Below are 22,200 nucleotides of genomic sequence, written 5' to 3'. Positions count from 1 at the left end.
CACTTCCAACATTGCTCTTTTTCCCATTGTTGCTATTTTTTTATATCCATATATTTCTTTCTTTTTAAATTATATTACATTACATTACATTAGATTACAATAGAATAGATTAGATTAGATTAGGTTAGATTAGGTTCTGTTCTGTTCTGTTCTGACTTTCAACCCATAATATTTTTACTTTATTCCCATAATATTATAACTTTTTCCCTCAGCCTAATTTCCATGAAATACAACATTATTTTTTCTCGCAATATTACAACTTAAAATTCTAAAAATTCCGTGATATTTCAACTGTAGGCTACTAAAATGACGTTATTCTTCCTCACAATATTACGACTTTATTCTCATAAAATTGCGACTTTTGTTCTTTAAGTATTTGCATTGGGTCAGTACCAAAACTCGTAGCATTGCCCACCTCAAACCGTAGACAGTCACTGGACTGAGAATCAGAAAGTCAAGCTCGCAAGGAGCCGTGCGTTTGTGTTTTTTATCAGCATAATGACCCCATCAAGTATTACAAGGCTTTTTCTTGCTCGACCTTCAGGAAGCAAAGTGCTCATGTGTTACAGAATATTTTGTAGCATGACAAAATGTATCAGCCAGCTTTCTGCAATAAAAATGTTTCCCAAATCAAATTAATTTGGCGCTCCCTTGTGAGACACATACCAATCCTGGCTAGCGAGTTAAAAGTTAATGTAATATATAACTGCGGTTTGTCTGTTAGCTTTGAATACTCACAGGGTGGTGAGTAATTTGTGCTTTTCGTATCAGCCACAGATGGATACTGAAGTAGTTTTCGCTATTAAATGTATCAGGAGAAAGGCCAATAAAATATTCTCTGAGCCAGTCACTGTGTGTGTACGTTGTGAAAATGATCCGATGGTGATATTGACTAAGGTGTGCTTTCCAATAATGTAGTTTCTGTCTCTTTTTTTGCCTTCAGGAGACTGCCATTTGACTGAGTGGTCATCTTGGAGCGCATGCCAATTGACTTGTGTGGAGGGACGGAGCTTTGAAACCACAGGACGTCAATCTCGCTCCAGAGCTGTGATCGTTCAAGTCGTGGAGAACCAGGACACCTGCCCACAACAAGTCTTTGAAACGCAACCTTGTAAAGGTACGGATTTGAAAATGTTGGAAAATGCTGTTTTGTTTTGTTTTTTAGTTTAAATGAAACCAAGAAACATCAAACTCTAACATAAGCATGCAAGTATGCTAACATACATCAGCATGTTATGTTCTTTGATTGAGTTGAGCAATGCTGTTGAAAGCGTTTACAATCAGCAGTAAATTATGATTGACCACCCCCAGTTTTGCATAAAATCACTGATTACCACTGATCTGCTAGAGCAGCATTAGTGGCAGCATTGAGCATTATGACCAGATTTTAGTGCTCATACCGTGGCTACGGAATGTTGCATACGAATTCCAGGCTTATGATCTGAATAGATCTGTCAAAAATCGTAATGTGACCTGTGTAATAATAATATAATAGCTTGTCCAATTCAACTGGAAAAGAAAAAGTACTTAAATCAAGATAGACGGACTTGTCAAAAGTTTCAAATCACAGTCAGTTTTGGCACTAAACCTTCCCAAGCTGAAGAAATGTAAAGTTTCAGCGACGAGACTCAAGGCTAGATGACGACCACTACTCAGATTCATCTATGATCACCTTTCATTATCATTCATTAGTCGTGTTTAGCTATGCATTTTATACTTTAGAATGTCTTCAAAAAGTATGTGAGGCACAATCAGGGCTGAAACCTGGATTGTGCTTTTACGCATTTAACTCGTTAGCTTCCTTTGGCGCAAGTGAGCAATGGCAATTGAAGAAAGATGAATCTAATGATGAGATGAATCAAATGTAATAATTACGACAGTCACTTTTATTGCAAATGTTGATCCAAAATCGGAGAACGTCAGGCTTTAACTTGAAAAGATGGATGGTTAGAGATGTATACTTTCTCACTTTAACTTTATGGTAAACTGGAGCAGCAGGTACAATCATCATTGCACAGACTGGCCTGGCTCACTTTCGGTCTCCCTTAAACCGCTCCTCCTGCAACCTATGCTAACATAACAGTCCGTTTGTAACAGATGCTGCCTTCTTTATTTGTCAAAGTTCTGGCACTTCACAGATTCCTCTCACACTCAGAAATACACAGTGCGCTTGAACGCCTCATCAGCGCACGGTGTAGTGCTTGAAAGGAGGAAGGAAGGAGACAGATACCTGTACAGTGTTAGTCATTGTTCTGTGGGCGTTCTATGAACAAAATAAACTGCCCACAAAGATGATTAAAGTGTTCCCTGGCCGGAGTCTGTCTATAGCAGAGGTCGCAACCCGCTGTGGCTCCAGCTGGTTTATGCTTCTGTGTAGTCATTAGCCATTTTGTGGCTGCAAGTGGGTTTTATTTGGTGGGAATGGGCCCAAATGGTTCTTTTGATTGTAAAGGTTGCCAACCCCTTGTCTATAGTGTCCTGATTCGAAAAGAACCGCTATCCATCCTTCAGAGACTGAGTCACCAATGTGAGGATGCTTTGTTTGGGTAAAATTTTTCTCAAAAACCAAATCGTACAAAAACCAGGGCGTATGAAAAGCAAGGTTCCGCTGTATCCTGAAAAACGCAATTGTACAAAGAAAGCCCTTATAACCAACCTCCTCATACTTTCTGCAATGGAGTAAACAAATGCCCACAGCCACTATGTGAAGGCACACTATACTGAGTATTGTAATTAGGGATGTCCAATACTGGCGTAAAAACGTGATATCGGCCAACATCGGTATCGTTTTTTTTTTCCCTACAATAAAAGCCAATACAGAGATTTCAACGCCAAGGTCGCAAATTTGCAACACTGCTGAACTTGCTGCATCATTAAGTTAATACTGTGCTGCTAACAAGTCTGTGAGAATAATGTAAATATATTTAAACATGCAAACTAACAACAACGCTCACAATAAACTTGCCAGCGCCTTCCCTTCGAAATTGGGGCGGGGTGTGTGTGTTACCATTCCACACACTAGTCTTACTCACTGTGTTTTTTAAAGAAAGAGCTAAAAAAATAGCACACAGCAAAGTAATAGGTAGATAACAACAGACAAGACACTACCAATGAATAATGCAGAATAACCAACAACTATGTGAGCTGTAAACATGTAACTTAGCAGCTATTCACAACAACAGCACAGCAAAGCACGCTGGGAAACAGGAAGCTCTGCTGTCAAAACCACATACATAGCGTCGCCGCCGTATTGGATGTGGCAAGGCTGCGCTGTAAGCGAATACAAGGAAATGTACTTCATAAAGCGCCTTTCTACAAAGAAATTTAAGTTAATGCCTCTTGTTTATACATTCACACACACACTAATATACTTGGGAAACAGTTAGGCAGCACAAACAATGTATTTGATCTTCTCAGATGGCTAAGATAAGAACTTAATTGATCCAATATAGTAGTAATTCACATTACATCAGCTATAGAGCACAAAGTAGTGCCGAAAAACCATCCACAGTATGTATATATAGTAGTTTTAATGCAATAAAATAAGAACATGAATGTTATCAATCAAAATAATAACGAGCAAATTCACGTATTTTAAGCAATACCCCTTTAACTAAAAATAAATTAAATCTTTCCAAAAATAACATAAATCAAGGCACAAGAAACACAAATGTATTCTTCTATAAAATGTATAATACATGAATGATCTGCTCAGAGATGGGGGGAGTAGCCAACAAAACAACTGTACTCATTTAAGCATTGTTACTTCACAGCAACTTTATTTTATTTATTAATTGATACACATATCGGTATCGGTTGATATCGGAATCGGAAATTGAGAGTTGGACAATATCGGCATATAAAAAAGCCAGTATCGGACATCCCTTATTGTAATAGCTTTCCACATTTGGGTGTCAGTGAACACTTTGCAATTGACGATGAGCACGTAGAGAGCATCTGAACACTCCATACCACACACATGCCACAGATCGCAGCTTCATGTAATTATGTGGCTTTCACTAAACCGAGGTGAAAGGTTAAATGCTGATATACAATGTTGTTCATAGCTTTAAAAATGGTTTTGCTTTATTAATTTCAAATCGAAACAGTGTCACGGGTCATTATTTAAAAGGTCACTATTCTAATAGTGGAAAGGTCATTACCATTTCATCACACGTCAATGAAACACTGAGGATGAGTCCCCACACGTCACAAACCGTGCATCCTGTATGGTTTTTGATTTTGGTTATGCAGGTCTAAGTCTTGTGTTTCTTTGTTTCATCAAATGATCTTGCCCTTTTCCTCTTGTCACACCTTGATACTCTGAATAACAAACCACAGGCTTCTTATTTCCTCATTAATTAGCCACTCTTAAAACGTGCATGCAAAATGCCATTTGTCAAGTACTTGGCATTTAATTTAATGCCACACTCTAGTCTTGCTAAATTTGGCATTTTAATGTGATCTTAGTTCTGTTGTTTGCTTGATGATGATAGTTATCACAGTGTTTTAGTGTGCTCAAGTCTTGTACTGCAAACTCAGCCCAGCCCCAGCATAAAGGTCCTCCAAAAATTAGTCTCTCCTACAGTTCCAAACAATTCCAGCCATCCACTTTCCTGTAATCCTCATAGAGTGTTAAATCGTACCCCTTTTGTACAACCATATTATGTCTTAGCCTATAATGTGTAGTACGGGGCTGGTAAATAGCCTTTGGAGCCTAACAATTGGGCTGGATGGTCGATACGAGCTGCTAATGAGCATCATCTGCCTCTCTGCTTGTGCTGCAGGAGGCCAATGCCACAGTTACCAGTGGAGGACAGGTGGATGGAGCAATAATGAGAGAGCGGTGTGGTGTCAGCGCTCAGATGGCGTCATCGTCACAGGTGAACATGTCAGCTGACCCGTGTTGTCCTAGAAAGTGCGGATGTGCACGTACATGTGGATACCCATAAACTGGATATGCTCAATACCGGCGTTTTACCGATAACTGATATATAGCCGTCCCTTGTTTATCACGGTTAATCAGTTCCACACTCGTCTGTGATAAATTAAGTAGGATTCCTTAGTTAGTAATGGAATATTTTCATAGTTAGAGCATAGAAAACCTGTTTACAACCTTCTAAATACGGTTTTTAAAATGATTTGAACCCTCTAGACATGATATAACACGTCTATAGTCACCTTTACACTCCTATTAACCCATATAGTAGACATAGTAAGAGAAAATAAGACATATAAGACATAAATAAAACATAATATTCTACCCTCCGTGAAAGTTGATGTTGAGTTTCACTCCAGTCGATCACTGGAGAGACAAGTTTGCAAGTTGAGGTTGTTTATTGATTGCCCAAATTAAGTTCCTGTAAAAGTGAAGCACACAAAGTCAAAGAGCATTTAGGTACACATGAAGTATGTTCAATTAACAGTATAGCATGGTATAATATTGGGAAAGGAAAAAAAAGCAATGCAACTGCAGTATGCAGAACAAAGTAGGCGATTTTACATATAATGGGAAAACCCATAGACAGACTACTGCAAATAGTGTGTACGATGTTTTTAAACTGTTACAGAGATTTTACCAAAAGAGACTTGGCAGGAAACAGCATTTGTGTAATTACTTACAGGCTCATATTTCTTAAACTTAAAGGAAAACTGCACTTTTTTGGAATTTTGCCCATCATCCACAATCCTTATGTGAGACATGAACGCACGTCTTTCTCTTTTGTGTGCATTATAAATAGTGAAAAATTGCTACCACGAGGCAGCTAACAACTCAGGTAATGGGATTCACCGAGTCTACCTACACAGCCCTCTATTAAAACACCTCCGAAAACCTCCTACAATGTTTTATCATTTTTTTTATACATGTTGTCAACATGTAGTAACAGATACATTCATGCTAATATGTAATAACATCTAATAACACTGCCATATTTTGGTCATTTTAAGCATTAGCAGAGCTTCCTTCCCGGGCGCATTGATTTCACAGAGCCCATAGTAATGAACGCTACTTCTGTCAACAGCAGCAACATAGAGAGGGTGTTTTGGTATCACTAATCATGGACTATCACTATATATCACTAATCAGACTTTGTGAGAGCTGACAACGACGACTATTTTTTACTCAAAGCTCCAGGCCAGTGCTACTCAAACAGTTGGTGGGGTGAGAAGCAGAGAGGACTTTCAATATTAGTGCAAAGCTGCCAACATGTATGAATTTGTCGTACTCGTATGCAATTTGACTCTTGGATACGCTTGTATGCTTCACTGCTCTCCATTTTGTTGCATTTCGCTGGTGTCAGTTTCCAGTTCAGTCAGATAAACAGACATCAGTTTCTCAATAGTATTTCAAATCAGGGGGGCGCGAAAACATTTCTGTCCTCCAGTGGGGGGCATGACAATAATAATAATAGTTGAGAACCACTGCCCCAGGCAGATCCAGCTATAGTGAAAGACTAAGCCAGTGGTCACCAACCTTTGTATATGTTGTGAGTGAGGTGCTGTGAACGAAGCGCTGTGTCACTACACCAGAAAAGCTGTAGCTTGGTTAATATGCAGGTCACGTTATGGAAAAAGAACATTGTTGGTGTTTTTGGAGGTTTTTTTAGAGGGCTTTATAGTCAAAATAGGTGTGTCATGCTAGCTGTTTGACTTGCTAACTACTAAAACCTGTTGGTCAAAAGTCAAAGTCACAAACAAGTGACGGAATAAACTGTAATATACTGTAGACTTACACACACGCATACACACATCAGTGTTGCCAGGTCTGCTTATTATAAGCAACTTTGGGCTTGTTTGTTTTTGCAAAGTCACTTGCAAATTCCGAAGTTCCCAAGAGAGTTGGTCGCTTCTTGCTCTTGTGAGACCTGGCAGCACTGACAAACATATGAGGTTTCCAAAGAAAAGCTATGTGTTTTCAACCAAACCTTGCGTAGAACAAGGGAGAGTTATTTCTCTGAAATCATCACCTAGTGTAGTAACAGCTCTCGTGTACTGTTTGCTACAGTTAACAGATGAACAAACCCTCCACTTTCACTGCCCTTACCACTCATTTCTACATCTAGGTGCAATGAGTTTGCAACATTCTTTCATGACAACGTTCAAAGTATAAAACACAGCACAAATCACTATTCTGCAGCCAGCTAGACACCTGGAGCTGTCACATGACACACCTGCCATTGACAAAACAGTCCTCTGCTGTCTGGGTCCATCAGCGTGCTGCCTTGATGAGTTACCCACTAGAGTCTGTGCTGAGGAGTTCGTTACCACAACTCACTAATCTAGTTAACATCTCGCTTCAGACTGGAACATTTCCAAAGGCCCTAAAAACTGCCATCATTAAGCCTCTTCTGAAGAAGAGCAGTCTTGATGCCACAGTACTGAACAACTATCAGCCCATATCAAACCTGCCAATCTTGGGGAAGGTCTTAGAAAAGGTTGCATACCGACAGCTTAGTGACTTTCTCCTCTCCAACAATGTGTTTGATACTTTCCAATCAGGATTTAGGCCGAACCACAGCGCTGAGACAGCTCTGATCAAGGTGACAAATGGTATCCGTCTAAACACAGATGCAGGCAAAGTCTCACTTGAAGTTCCGAGCGCTGCCTTTGCACACTTCTATTCAACTGTGCATATGACAACTGAAAGTATTTTATCTGGACTCTTCATTTTTTTTATTTTTTTTGTTTTATGGAATGATTTACGGAATTTTATGGAATGATTTTATGAAGTGATTTTACCCTTTTTTTCTGTAAAGCGCTTTGAATGACCTTGTGTATAAATTGTGCTCCATAAATAAACCTGCCTTGCCTTATTGCAGGGTTGAATGATCTCACAAGCAGCACAATAATCCCTAATAAAAGCACGGGCGACTGTTGTGGCCGTAATCCAAGACAAGTGAAGGGGCGATGTGCCGATATCGCAAACACATAATCCAATGAGGTCCACTTGGTCCATCATTAACACATTCTAAACAGTTCTTTTTTCACACACCGGAGTTAGCTAGTTTTTCATACCTGACAGTTTTGACTGCTCACTTGCTGTCTTCTTCAGAAATCACAAATGATTAAAAAAAACGATACTGATATGAACAGATATGTCATTTTTATGTCATATCAAACAGCCCTAGCGTTAATGCAAAGCACAACTGAGTCCTTGTCGCATTGTGCACTGAGCTACAAGTGCATCAATATGCATAATCAAGCTTTTGGGGAGCGAGGGGCGGGAATAAGTGGAACAGATGCGCTGTTGTTATCATTCCAGAATTGTGTTCCAACATATGCGGGGCATCACCCCACGACGCAATATTTAATCTTCTCCAGCAAAATCCCATACATCCTTTTCAAAATTGCTCATGACACGTCTTCCAAATCTCACGCGTGAATTTTAGTACAGCGCTGTAGTTGAATTTACCACCTTATCTGATGCGCCTATTCTCAGTGCGGCCTTCATTGATTTCTCCTCTCCCTCTTAGCATAAGTAATCAATAAGCCAGAGGCTGAGCTGGGAGGCTTTCAATCCATATAAATATAATCACACGTTTGTATGTGTGGGAAGAAAAGCAGGCGTGGAGACATGGAACAAAGGTAGCCGTGCTGTGGGAATGAAAGCCGAGGGTGAGCTCCGTGTGCTGTAAATAGAAGCTGAATGTGATCTTATCGCTTTAGAGGAAGTGTTTCTGGCAAATATGAGCCCACAAGGAATAACCTCCCTCTCCAGACGAAGCCCAACACACTTTGATATTTTGACATGCAATTTTCCATGTTGGAATTAAAATGTTCACAGATTGATCATGGTCCTTGATAGGCAGCTAAGCCCATTAATCAGTGGTGACACTACATTCATTTAGTGATCGATGACTCAAGGCACTGAAGTGAAAAGTGTTTTTTTTTTCCTTTTTTTCCCTTCAGGGGGGTGTTTCCCGCGGAAAAGACCCAGCATGATCCGGCACTGCCATCCTCGGTGCACCAAACCCTTCTCTCACTGCACGTCGGTAGGTTGGCGCGACCAGCACCATATGACAGCAACTGCGACGACGCTCGTGTAGTTTCTGTAGCCATTTTTCCATTTTTCAAAAGGCCTTTGATAGATGACATCTTGAATTTGTAGGAAAAGCCTATAAGGTATAATCATGTACTTTATGTATCATATACCAAATAAATGCAGGCTCAGCGCCGGGACGCGACTACACCTTGAAAAGGTGAGGAATTGCATCCAAATGTAACAGCAATCAAGGAGAGGTGGTCGCATGAGACATGCAGACAAGTTTGTAGTTTTACTGCCCCTCACAGGAGCCTACATGCAACTACAACACAATCAAACACGTGGATGATATTTATGTATTTGTTCAAGGGCCAGAAAATGATCAAATATAAATCTTATATATCATATGTATATCATAGGGGTGCAACAATACAGATACAGGGGTGTCCAAACTTTTTCCACCGAGGGCCACGTGGTTACAAATGAAATATTTTGTAGAGCAACACATGTACATAAGCTGAGAAGTCACATATATTTCTGCAAAAGACTGCATCTGAACTTTGTCATATCGTATGAACTTCAGTCTTGGCTCTTTTTTGCCCCAATAATATTTTTCCAAATATTTCAACTTTCTTCTGAGTCTTTGTAAATGTTCTTGTCGTAATATTATGACTTTATTCCCATAATATTATACCTTTTTCCTCTAATATTTATTAGACTTTATTCTTGTAAAATTATACAAGAATAAAGCTGGGGGGTTTTTCCATTTCCGCTGTTTTTTCCCCAACTATTGAAACTTTCTTCTCATACTTATGGCTTTATTCACACAATATTTTGACCACAGTATTTTTTTTTTATAACTTTCTCTCCAACCTAATTTTTTAAAAATTACAACTGTTTTGTTGTTTCTCATAACATTACGACTTTAAAAAAAAAGTATTTTTTCTTTATATTTCAACTCTATGCTACTGAAATGATGTTAATTTTTCGCATAATAGTTTATTCTCTACTTTCATTGTTAGAATACAACTTTTTTCTCTCAATATTTTGACTTCAGTCTTGAAAAATTACAGCTGTTTTTTTCCATTTCTGCTGGTTTTTTTTGTTTGTTTTTTTAAATTTTCCAACCATTAAGACATTGTTCTTGTAAATGTTCTTTGTGTAATTATGGCTTTATTCCCGTAATATTTTTTTATTTTATTGTTGTAACATTATAACTTTTTTCCCAACCTAATTTTCAAAAAAATTACCACTTTATTCGTTGTTTTGTTTGTTTCTAATAATATTACGACGTTTAAAAAATAACTTTTTTTCTTTGATATTTCAACTTTATGCTATTAATATGATGTTATTTTCCCTCATAATTTTTGTAAAATTACAACTTTTTCTTGTTAGATTCCACATTTTTTCTCCTCAAATTTTGACTCTAGTCTTGTGAAATTACTGCTGATTTTTCCATTTTTTTCTGTTGTTGTTATTTTTACAATGTGCTACAGGCCAATAAAAAAGAAAATAACTGCCGCGGGGCGCAAATGTCCCCGCACTTTGGACACCCCTGCTTTACTGTCATGGTTCAATTTTTTCCATACAAAAAAGAGAAAATTTCAACCCATTTTAAATATTTGTTTCAACTCAAAAGTAGAGTTTTTAAATGAAATTCAAAATATGTGGTGCAGCTTTACCTGCCTCGTCTTCTGCTGTGCATACCATAGAGAACAAAAACAGCGCCTTGTAAAAATATTAACATAAATAGTAAATAAAAAGTAAATTATTCACAATTCAATACAACATAGCAATAAATATAATTACACATAATTCATCAATGGTCGTGTTATATAATAGTATTTCAATCAGTCTATGTAGCGTTCATTTTTTCCGCAGTTATAAAATAAACCAAAACAATTATTGAAATTACAACGCTGAAGCTGAAGTCAAGGCAACACATCAAAAAATGAAGCCATAAGAAGATTTTGTCAAGTCATCATAAAATAACAACAATAACAAGTACGTGCAGAAAAACCCAGTTCCATCATGGAGTTCAGGGCACGCACGGTGCAATTGACTTGTTACAGGTTTTGCCTGGAACTCTCCGCTACAAGTGAGGACAGTGACTGTTATTGTATGTATATGCATCTTACCGCCCAGTTATTTTGTCAGGAATTTGGGAAATAACGATGAAAAATGCAGTTTAGCATGCTGCATGAGATGCCGTATGGCGCCAGCCACAACAGGAGCCGCTGATTGCTTCATCAAAGATTTCATCTTTGGCACGTAGACGCAACAGTGAATCAGGAGGGGGCTTTGATGTCAGCTGACTGATGTCATGTGACATCTACAGGGTGATGTTTGTGACTTGGGTTTCATACTGTGTACTGAACCAATACAGATACGTACATGTATTGTTTCACCCTTCATACATATATATATATATATATATATATATATATACAGTAAATATATACACAGTATACTGTATATAGTATCTCGTAACCTTTGTCAGTGTGAACAGACTCATATTACCTGCACTGCACTAAAATACAAAAGTTTTAGAGAAGTCCAGAGAAATAACAAGCTCTCTTGCGCTCACTAAATAAGCAATGTAAATCATGTACTCCCCTCCCCATGCAGAGTGGAGTGTGTGGGTGTGAGAAGGGTTACACCGAAGTAATGACCACACACGGCTTCTTGGACTACTGCACGAGAACTCCGGGAGTTGACGCCAACAAGAAAGCTGACGTGAAAACCAACTCTGGAAGATTAAAACCATCTCGGGCCCGGGACCGGCACACAGAGTGGACCTTACGACCCGTTGGCCCAGGTACTGATATGGAAATGATGTGTACTGCTTGACCCGTGTGCCTGAGATCATTACTTTTGAATACTGGCTTTATAGAGCTTGAATCAATTAGCCGGGGGCGGTGGAATTCACTCACGTTTTCACCGGGCTCATCATTAGGTGCTATCAAAAAGTCTTAAAGGGACTGTATGCAACTCAAGATATTTTTTTCAACCAAAAAAATATTACATTTTATATATATATATATATATATATATATATACACACTGTATAGTTCACATTTTCGGTCAACCCAAATGAGTTATCCCTCGTTTATCGCGGTTAATTGTTTGTAGACCTGACCAAGATGAGTGAATTTCCTCAAAGTAGGATTCCTTAGTAATAAATGGAGCATGGAGCATGGAAAACCTGTTTATGACCTTCTAAATATAGTTTTTAACATTATTAGAGCCCTCTAGACATGAATTAACACCCCTATAGTCACTTTTACTCTCGTATTACTCAAAATAGTAGCCATAATAAGACATTTTAGACATAAATAAGGCATAATATAGACACAACCTTAGCATTGGTAGAGTTCCTTGTTCTTTTTTTACTTGTTCTGTACTGTACTTCATGCAGCGGCTGTTGTTTCATCAGTGTGACATTACTGACGCCGAGTGGCAAGTGAATAATACTACATATCATTACAACCTTTATTTTATTTCATTTGGACTTAGACACACTTTTTTTGATCCACCAGGGAAATTGCTTGGTTGCAGTAGCTCAATTGCAGAAGAAAAATAAAAACACTCTGAAATAAAATGCAATGCAATACGAATAAAATATCATAAAATAGGAAGAATATAAGATTTGCGTATTTATAGATAGTGAGTAAAAATATAAGTAAAAACAAAGCAAATTTACACGATATAAAAGGGAGGACAGGACAGTACAGCGCATGTTGTGAATTACCTTTTACAGACAGGTGAGGTATTGTACAGCTGGATGGCGTGTGGAATGAATGAAGTCCTGTAGCATTCACTGTGGGAGCGGAACTGGAGGATCTGTTGGAGAATTAGTTTTTTAGTGGAATTAGTGGAAGTCATTGCCTTATTAATGGGGTTGGGATCATATTTTTAAAATTAATAATAGTCCGTATTCAACCACAAAATTAATAAATCTATTTGTGAAAACTGTGAAGCTGCCGAATTGGAAGCAGCGAGGGATTATTGTACTCAAATTGTACTCAGTTTCCTCTAAAATGCCTCATAATTTGAATACGTTTAAAGTATGCCTCATCTGCATGGAAATAAAATTGTGTTATCACAAAAAACTCTCTGTAACCAAAGACACAAATTCCAAAGTGAGAACGTTCAAAACGTAAAACCAAAAACAGAACAAAACAGCAACCTGAGACCAAATGCTTGTTACGTTTTGGAATGTAACCAATATTTTCCGGCAAAATGCGCCCTTGAATTTTAACTGTTGTGCCGGACGTCCCCAAAATTACGAGACTTCATCTTGGCAAGCTTCTGCATTGACTTTGCACGTAAGGTTTGCTTTTTCTTTGGCTTTTTGCGTCTTTTCGGCAGCCTCTCAGGGCTTACGTCACATGCAGCAGAGCGGACGTGGCATTTTCATTGCATCACAAAGCATTCCTGTTGTTGTTGCGGTAGGCCATACGTTCAATGACAGCCTTGCCACTGCTATCATTAGCTGACAGCAAACATTCAAGCACATGTGCTTTACCCTCGAGGCAGCCGTGGAACCCATTGCATACAGTCCCTTTAATGAAGGCTCACCCTAATTCTTTATTATGAGAAGAAAAGTTTGAATATTTCCTCCTAAAAGATGAACACAAATATATCTGAAGATTGACTTTCATTGCACAGATGGGAGAGTAAAGCTGTGGGTTTACGCTGTGACTGCCGTCGGATTCATCTTAATACTCTTCATTATTGCATTCTCCTTCCTGGTGTGGTATGTACCATATTACTTGCTCAAGAGATTCATTTCTTCCAAGAACTCTCGCAGAATAGGAAGCTTTACATAGTAGATGCAAACAGGTCGAACGCTGAAAAAGCAAGACAATTCCTAGCCATCTGTTTTCAATGAGCGGAGCCCTGTCACATTATGACTTATATACCTGAAAACATCCCTCCTGTAGTGTGCCGCTGCTATCACATAATGGAATTCTCCGTAAAGACTGATATCACGTCGGGCTGCCTTGTGGCAACAAATCATACGGTGCTGTCAGCTTTCTTCTCTTCTCTGTCTTGTTCCTTTTTTTTTTTTTTTTTTTCAGTAAACCAGCCCAACCCGCAAAGACGTCTCCTCCGCCACAGAAGCCTTTGACCCTGGCGTACGACGGTGACATCGACATGTAAGCGCGATGGTTTTCTTCCGTCGGGATGCTCTCTGCCTCTTGGGCTGACTCTTCCAGCGGTATAAACGCATTTGCTGTGGAAGGACACAGGAGGCCAGGAAGATGTTTTCTCAAGAACCTGTTTGCAACAAAAGCAGTGCGCCCAAATGCCGAAGAAGTTAGCAGTTTTTTTGTTTTTTTTTTATTTTTGTGCGTGTTGAAAATGAAAAGGACCAAACGGCCTGCGGTTGCCTCATTTTAGTGTTGGAAGACATTCACGACATACAAAGGCTGGACATTGAACACTTCTTTCCCATTATCGTCGGATATTTGTAAAAAAAAAAAAAAAAAAAAAAAAAAGTCACAACTTTTTTGTGCAAACAGCCTTTGTTTCTGAGAATGAACAAAAAGCTCTATGCACTACATTAGTGCTGATTAAACGATTCTTTTTCCTTTGAAATGACTTTTATAGTGTTTGAAATGTTATGCAAGTTGTCCGACTCTATTTTGTTGATGATGCCATATGTTGTGTCGATGTGGAAACAGAATGCAGGTTTGCCTTTCTTTAGTAAACACAGCGATGCAGTCGTCCACATTCAGATTTCACGTCAAAATATGATGTTAGGTTGGGTGACAAAAGAACATGCAGTACAATAAAAAAACATACCAGTGGTGGGCGTTGCATTTCGCACCTGGGCCTTCAGTGGGGACTTAAGGGACCCAATCCACCTATTGATAGCACCACTGTCACGTCACAGTTCCACAAACCATCAGTAATATACAAAAACGCATTATAACAACGCGTGGCATTACAGAATTGGGGATTAATACGATTACAGTAATCCCACGTTTATTGCAGTTAATTGGTCCCTGTGATATGTGAATTTCTGCAAAGTAGGACTCCTTATTTATAAATCTAATATTTTTGTAGTTAGAGCATAGAAAACCTGTTTACAACATTTTATATATGGTTTTTAACATTATTAGAGCTCTCTAGACATAAAATAACACCCCTATAGTTACCTTTACACATGTATTACCCAATATAGGAGAAATGATAAAAAAAAAAAATAAGACATATAAGACATAATACAGATTCAGTTTTTTGTTGTTCTTTTACTTCCTGTTCCGGACAGTACTTCCTGCAGTGGTTATTGTCTCATCAATATAACAGTGTTGAATACATATCACAGTGTTTTTGAATGCATCTTCTGAATGTCTTGTATTTGTATTTTAGTTTATTTAGCCATTTTTGTGCATCAAAATGATTGATTGAAATTTTCTTAAATAGGCATATATTTTTTAAAATAATAATAAGCCAAATTTGACCACGAAACAGTTAATTATGTATTCATTCATGTATGTTAGAAAAACGATGAATACGCAGAATTTGAAGTGCAAAAGGGGCGAGGGATTACTGTATTAGTAAAGGGTGAAACCCAGTTAAGTGTCTCGAAACAACTCCAAACTTCTACATGACAAATCATCTGCAGTACTTCGGAAGTAATATTTATCTAATAACATGAAAGAAACATTTAAAAGCTAACAAATAAAATACATTACACTCACCACCCACACGTTTGCCAAGCTGACTTATATATCAAATACATATAAACTCAGTAATTGTTCGTATAACGTACTCAGAACAATGAAAAATGCCGTTTCTGTCACCTTTCGTTGTGTTGGAACAGGATCAATTAAGCATTGTACTGTTCATGTGATGAGGTGTACAAGTGCACTGTGTAACTCTTGAGTGTTAGGCTTTTAGACATCAACCAATCAGAGGAAGAAAAAACCTGACGTTACTGTACGCCTGCTAGCTGGCCCCCGTGAAATGAATCGGAAATCGGATTGGTTAATGTCTTTAAGTGACATGAGCCAGCACTCCTAACTCTGAAGGCCCTGGGCAGATTAGATTGACATGGCAACACATATCAGAGACCAGAGAATTGTAACCTACACATTCACGTACTGGAAGCGCGGTAGCCAAACGATGCTACGAAATGAAAATAATAGACTGTTGGGAATAAATTCATACAGTTTCATGGAACAAATACTGGAGTTTAAGTAAGGAAATGTAGGTCAGTGATTCTGATAGTGTTTAGGCCAGCAGAGACCGCCCGCCACTGCAACATACACATACTTTCAATGCAACATAAACACCGCAACCATAAAGATCACACCTCATAAATACAACTAGCCCCAGGAGTATTTGGACAGTTTTTACCAATTTGCCGTTATACACCATGAAATAAATACATTAAATAAAACAATCAAGATGTAATTGAAATGTAGACCTTCAGGTTAAATTAAGAGGTTTCGCAAAATTAGGATATTTGTCATTTAGAAATTCAAGTATGTACATTTTCAATTCAGTGCTTTAATACTATGTTTAGTGTCCTTATCTATCCGTACTGTGACATGACGTCCCCTCCGTTTAGTCGCATTTGGCTGCATGTGATCGTTGAGTGAGTGTTGGCCTTTCCACCTCACAATTCATCCTATTGCTTCCATCAGCAGTCACAAACAGCCCTCAGCCTGTTCCAGTAGCAGCCATACATGTCATAAAACCACCTTCACTTTGTTTGACAAACGTGGTATGAATCATGTGGTTTTCTTTCGTTCCCCTTACTTTTGTCTTTACATCATACCTGTCAATCCTCCCGTTTTTACTGTATTTTGCCCTTATTCCGCAGCGACCTTCTGTTTGAATAGTTTACTGCATTTTAACTTTCATGACAAAAAAAAATCCTCACCGGTTCTGCTCATCAACACTCGTGCAACGTCGGCATAACACATCCTCTCGGACCCAGACCTGCGCAAAGTATGACCCACAGATCATATGCAGCTCATTAAGCCTATTAATCCAGCCCGCTGACGTTTCCAATTTTTTTTTTTTTAAACCTCTAACATGGAAGCTGTAGCCAGCAATGGGATTTGCAATTCTATTTTCATATTACCGGAACTCCTGAACTATTGAAATTATAACAATGGTTTTCTGAAGCGAAAGACTCTATGCTTTCTGGTGATTTTTCCGGTCATTATGGTAATCACAGAGACTGCAAGACACAGAAGCAAGCTGCAACGTCTGCAGAAAATTGATATTTAATTTGACATTTGGATGTTTTAAGTACCTCGTGGTCTTGTTCATGACTGAGGGAAGAATGAAAGGCGAGGCGTATTGGTGTGGCGTCTATAATGATGCGGACTCTGCATCAGTTCATAGTGGTAAGGAAGGAGCTGACCGAAATGCTCAGTTTACCGGCCAATCTACGTCCCTACCCTCACCTATGGTTATGAGCTTTAGGGTAGTGACCGAAAAGACAAGATTGCGGCCGAAATTGGTTTCCTTCGTAGGGTGACTGGGCTCACCCTAAGAGACGGGGTGAGAAACTCTTTCATCCGGGAGAAACTCGAAGTAGAGCCGCTGCTCTTCCTCCACATGAGAGAATCCAGATGAGGGCATCTGGTCAGGATGCCTCCAGGATGCCTCCCTGGGGAGGTGTTCAGGGCAAGTCCAACCAGTAGGAGGCCTCGGGGTAGACCCAGGACACGTTGGAGAGACGATGTCTCTTAACTGGCCTGGGAACGCCTCAGGATCCGCCTGCAGGAGCTGGACAAAGCACCCAGGGAGAGGAAAGTTTGAGCTTCACTAGGCCGTGAAGACGGATGGACGGATGGACGGATGGATGGATGGATGGATGGATGGATGTTTTGGTTTTGGTGTTTTTTTTACCCCTTGCTTTCATGATTGTTGGAAATTGTGGTAGAAGACCTCAATTTCCTTTATTTTTCTGGAACATTTTCCTTCTTTTCAAATGCAAATTTTGACAGGCATGCTTCACATCATGATACAAGTTGACCTTGGTTTCATTGGTCCAATGTCTCATCCCTCGTTCTGTTCTTGAAGGTCTACAGTCTACAGTCATTAACATCTTGACTGACTGATTTCAAATGCAGTATGGCAGTAGTATAAAGGCAAAGGCATCATTGTGCAAATACTTCTGGACCAAACTCGACATACATCTTCTGCACATTCGACTGCATCACGCACACACACGAGGACAGAGCGCCGACCCAAGGCGATGTCATTGATTTTTCTTACTGGTCAACATGAACAACGATAAAAGCCAAATATCTGAAAGCACATATTTAGTGATTTATTTTCTGCACAACCCCTTTTATTCTAATATCCGCGCACTTTGCTTATGCAAGAAATGTTGATACCGCATCATCGTATCAGTGTACCCCGGAATAGAAGAATCAACTCGTACATTTCAACATGCAACCCTTAGTGCATTATTCATTTGACAGAGTGGAGTATTCAGTAAGAGTAGGCAGCTGACAACAGCGTACGCTATCATTTTTTCGCCCCCCCACTGCCTCCACAGTCTGAATATTTGCTCTGGTGTTATCTGACCTCCTTTTGAATGTATTTCCGATAACTATCACCTACGAATGGTTGTTACTTGTAGTAATTGTATTTTCAGCAGCTGATTGTGTGCAGGTAAGCTTGATCTTTTTTGGACAAAAGTGCTCAAAGTGGCCTTGAAAATGCTCTGTTTTACTAGTTGTGGAACCACTTCAAAAGATGCAGTCATAAATGATATCAAACTGTGAAACATGGATCATTTCTAAGGAACATGACCAAACCAATGAACAACGTACAGGTGGTCATCGGGTTTACGGCGTTTCGTGGCTACGTACGCCCATAAATTAATAAAAACTTCATTTTGGCCCGTAAACACTTTGTTTGACGGTCGCGACAATGATTAAAGATGCAGATGGGAATTTAACGTCTACCCGTACATTGTAAGGATGACAAGGAGGTGGTTGATTAACAATCTTGTCTGCACGCAGCCACACACACAGTCAGGACATGCCACATTCACAAACAGTCGAAAATCACAAAAGTCTTTTACACTACAGTACCCGTAACTGCCAGCTCGCCGATCCTATGAAAGCGACGGTAACGCCGCAAGTCACAGTCTGGGAACGTAACTCGTACGGAACCCGAGGACCACCTGTATCACGTTTGTGTTAACATTCCATTTAGAATTTTTTTTCTTTGTTGAAAAGATTAGATATAATAGATTGCCTTGTGTCCCAGAAAACTTAGTAGTCCCGCATTGTTTACAGTACCATGTTACTTGTGTTACTATTGTGTGTAATTGGACAGCTGGACAATGATGCAAATAAATTGTGGAATCCTGTGAAACAAAAGAAGCTCATTCATTGTTTTTGAGAGCGTGTGGGGAATAAATTAGAAATGCGGAATATTTTCCCACAATTGTCACAGGATCTTGCCGGATGTGAGGGGAAGTCTATCTTTGGTCTGTTCTAATTGATTTATTTCAGACTGTCGCTTTTGTTTAAGCAAAGGTTTAATTCAAATGCTTATGTCATGGCCATCTGATATGAGGCGAAGCTGTAGGCTGATCTTGTCAAGTTCAATTAATTTCATTTCAGAAGCTCTCCGGGCATATTTGCTGGTCTTGGTGATGATACGTGAACCGTTTGACAATGGCGGTATCTCATTCTAATCAGGATTCATTTATTAAACCAGCTGGATCATTTGACCAAGATTTAGGATGTGACAAAACAATAAACACCCTGTAAGTGCTGGAAAATGAACATTATAGTCGTTAGTGACTTTATTTTTCTGGTGAAACCCTATCTGATCTGTGACTTCTGAAGTTTTTAATGGGCTTGCCTGTTGCTTATCTCTGACCCGAAAAAAGTGGCCGTTTGGTCATCAGTTACGTCGCCACGGTTACACAGAATGTCACCAAACATAAGTAGGGCTCTACCCCCTATTGAGACCCATCTAGTGATATAACGTGTGGGGGTTCTTCACACGATTTGTCCTGCATTAGTTGCAGCAGAATAACATGTTAGAAAAAAAATAAGTATGAGGCATAGATGGATACTTCATTCATCTCCAAAAGAAACTCAATAATAGGATGGCCTTCACTTTGCTGGCAGGCCCGTGATAAAACGCATTAATTGGTTCCAAACTCAAACTCTTGCCGTCATGAAACAGTACTTTGCCGCCGTACAAGTATAAAGACAAGATTTTATTGGCAAAAGGCTTTGCACAGGTGAAAATCATATGTTGGTTTTTGATTTCTTTTTTTTTGTTTTTAGTCTGCAACAGCTAATCTATAGGCATGTAATATTTTCCACTCAAATGTTCTTATTAGACAAAATGTCATACTAAGTAATGTAAAATATGTACAGTTTCACATTTACAGTAGCCATTAAAGTCTCCCATTTAATAGTTACTTAAGGCCCTGTCACACCTTGACGATTTAGCCAGCGTGCGCAAACATATGAAAAATTTGGCCAATACGCTGGCGTACGTCGAATAAGTTATGGGTAAGTTTTGGATAAGTTAAGAGCACGCTGAAGCATGCCGGCATACGTCGTAGTACGTCCAAGACGTCCAAAAATTTTGTGCATGCACAAAGTTTTCGACGTATGTCAACGTATGATTCATACGTCCCGCATACGCGGGCAATAAGTTATGCAATCGTTGACGCCCGTTCACACACGTTATTTGTAAGTTACGCACAAGTCGTAATACGTCAACATACCTTGAGAGAAAACTGTGTCTTCTTGGCTCTCTTCTTGACAAGGGTTGGCTGAGAGGAGATGGAGGCCACTGGGGAAGCATCTTCTGATACCATTGACGATGCCTGAGAGGCATTAGAACCTGCGTCATCTCCATCAGAGTGAGAGTGGGAGGGGGAGGCTGTGGGTGGTGATGGATCCCTCCGTCACTGCCCTGATACTTCTTGGCAGCGGTCTTCGAAATTTTCTTCGGCATGATGGTTCTGTTGACACTGCGATGTCTAGTGAGGTTATGATTTGAGTCATCAAGTGGCAGCCTTTTTATAGGCTACGGTACGTGATCGTCGGCCATACGCTGCCGTGCGGTTTGCATAAGTTAGACTGGCGTTGGGCGTAAGTTGTGAACGCCAACAACACGCTACGCATTCGTTGGTATAAGTTGTCTATAAGTTATAGAAACGTTCTATATAAGTTACTAATACGTCATGTATATGTCGAACTCGTTATGAATACGCCCAAAATGGAAAAAAATGTCGACAGTGCAACGTATGCCATCAAAATGATCACGTCGGGCATGCGCTGGCTAAATCGTCAAGGTGTGACACGGCCTTTAAAGGAAAACTGCAAAGCTAACATTACACGTCATGGGAGGTAACTATTTTGACTATGGAGCCCTCTCAAAAAACGTCTAACAACGTTTTGTCATTTTATATACATGCAGTGATCATGCATTAACAAGTACATTGATGATAACATGTAATATTTGCTGTGTTTTGATGATTTAAAACATTACCGAAACGTCTTCCCTAGGCGCATTGATATGACATAGCCCAAAGGAGCTAACGTGACAACAGCAGCATAGAAACAGCGATGACACTTACAATGTCCGCCCTCGTCCGGATGCCTGTGTCTTCCAGCACAAGACTTGTGCCCCAGTCCTCAGGTAACAAATGCTGACAGCAAACGAGCATCTTGTTGAGTCTCCGTAGCGAAATTGGGAACCAGCAGTATCCAGTCTTCCATCTGTCCCATTGCAGTGGCTTGAGGCCTTGTGAGGGACGCTGAGGCTAATGGCTAGCGAGGCGTTGTCTTACTCCTCCAGATAAATATAGTTTTTCGTGTTAGCTGCGACAATAACAATATCGCTGTAGCTTGGTTAATATACAGGTCAGTTACGGAAATGGAACACTGTTGGCGGTTTTTTGTGGGTTTTTTGTAAGTCAAAATAGGTACCTTCCATGATGTGCATTGCTAGCTGGCTGACACTGACTCACTGACTCACACTGAAACAAATGTGTTCATGTTTCATGTAAGGATTGTGAGCAAAATTCCAAAAAAAGCACAGTTTTCCTTTAAGTGGTTAATTACTGTATAATAACTTGAAAAAGGCCACTGTATTAGGAAGCCACCCCTTCAGGTCACAGCGCGCATATTACATGCTAGCAACCTGACAAGGATACGACAACGCCAGGCCAGAGATAAGCAACAACAGGCAGGCCC

The 22,200-nt window shown here is 39.5% G+C and overlaps 1 protein-coding gene across 2 annotated transcripts in view; it reads left to right on the top strand.

The window, feature by feature from the left end:
- The window catches only part of thsd7ba (thrombospondin, type I, domain containing 7Ba), a 229,943-nt gene extending 209,913 nt beyond the window's left edge, over positions 1 to 20,030 (top strand). The window contains exons 24-29 of one of the 2 annotated variants that reach the window (XM_054786288.1): positions 944 to 1,117; positions 4,788 to 4,883; positions 8,911 to 8,993; positions 11,612 to 11,801; positions 13,655 to 13,742; positions 14,068 to 20,030. In XM_054786288.1, coding sequence (XP_054642263.1) covers positions 944 to 1,117; positions 4,788 to 4,883; positions 8,911 to 8,993; positions 11,612 to 11,801; positions 13,655 to 13,742; positions 14,068 to 14,149 — 713 coding nt within the window. In that variant the 3' untranslated portion in view covers positions 14,150 to 20,030. Of the gene's footprint in view, positions 1 to 943; positions 1,118 to 4,787; positions 4,884 to 8,910; positions 8,994 to 11,611; positions 11,802 to 13,654; positions 13,743 to 14,067 lie in introns of those variants that run through there. The other variant, XR_008572372.1, reaches the window with a different exon arrangement.
- The last annotated feature ends 2,170 nt before the right edge of the window (positions 20,031 to 22,200 follow it).

The sequence above is a fragment of the Dunckerocampus dactyliophorus genome, chromosome 9, assembly GCF_027744805.1.
Source record: "Dunckerocampus dactyliophorus isolate RoL2022-P2 chromosome 9, RoL_Ddac_1.1, whole genome shotgun sequence".
Lineage (NCBI taxonomy): Eukaryota > Metazoa > Chordata > Actinopteri > Syngnathiformes > Syngnathidae > Dunckerocampus > Dunckerocampus dactyliophorus.
The sequence above is the reverse complement of the archived record's forward strand: the minus strand, read 5'-3'. Positions and strand labels throughout refer to the sequence as shown.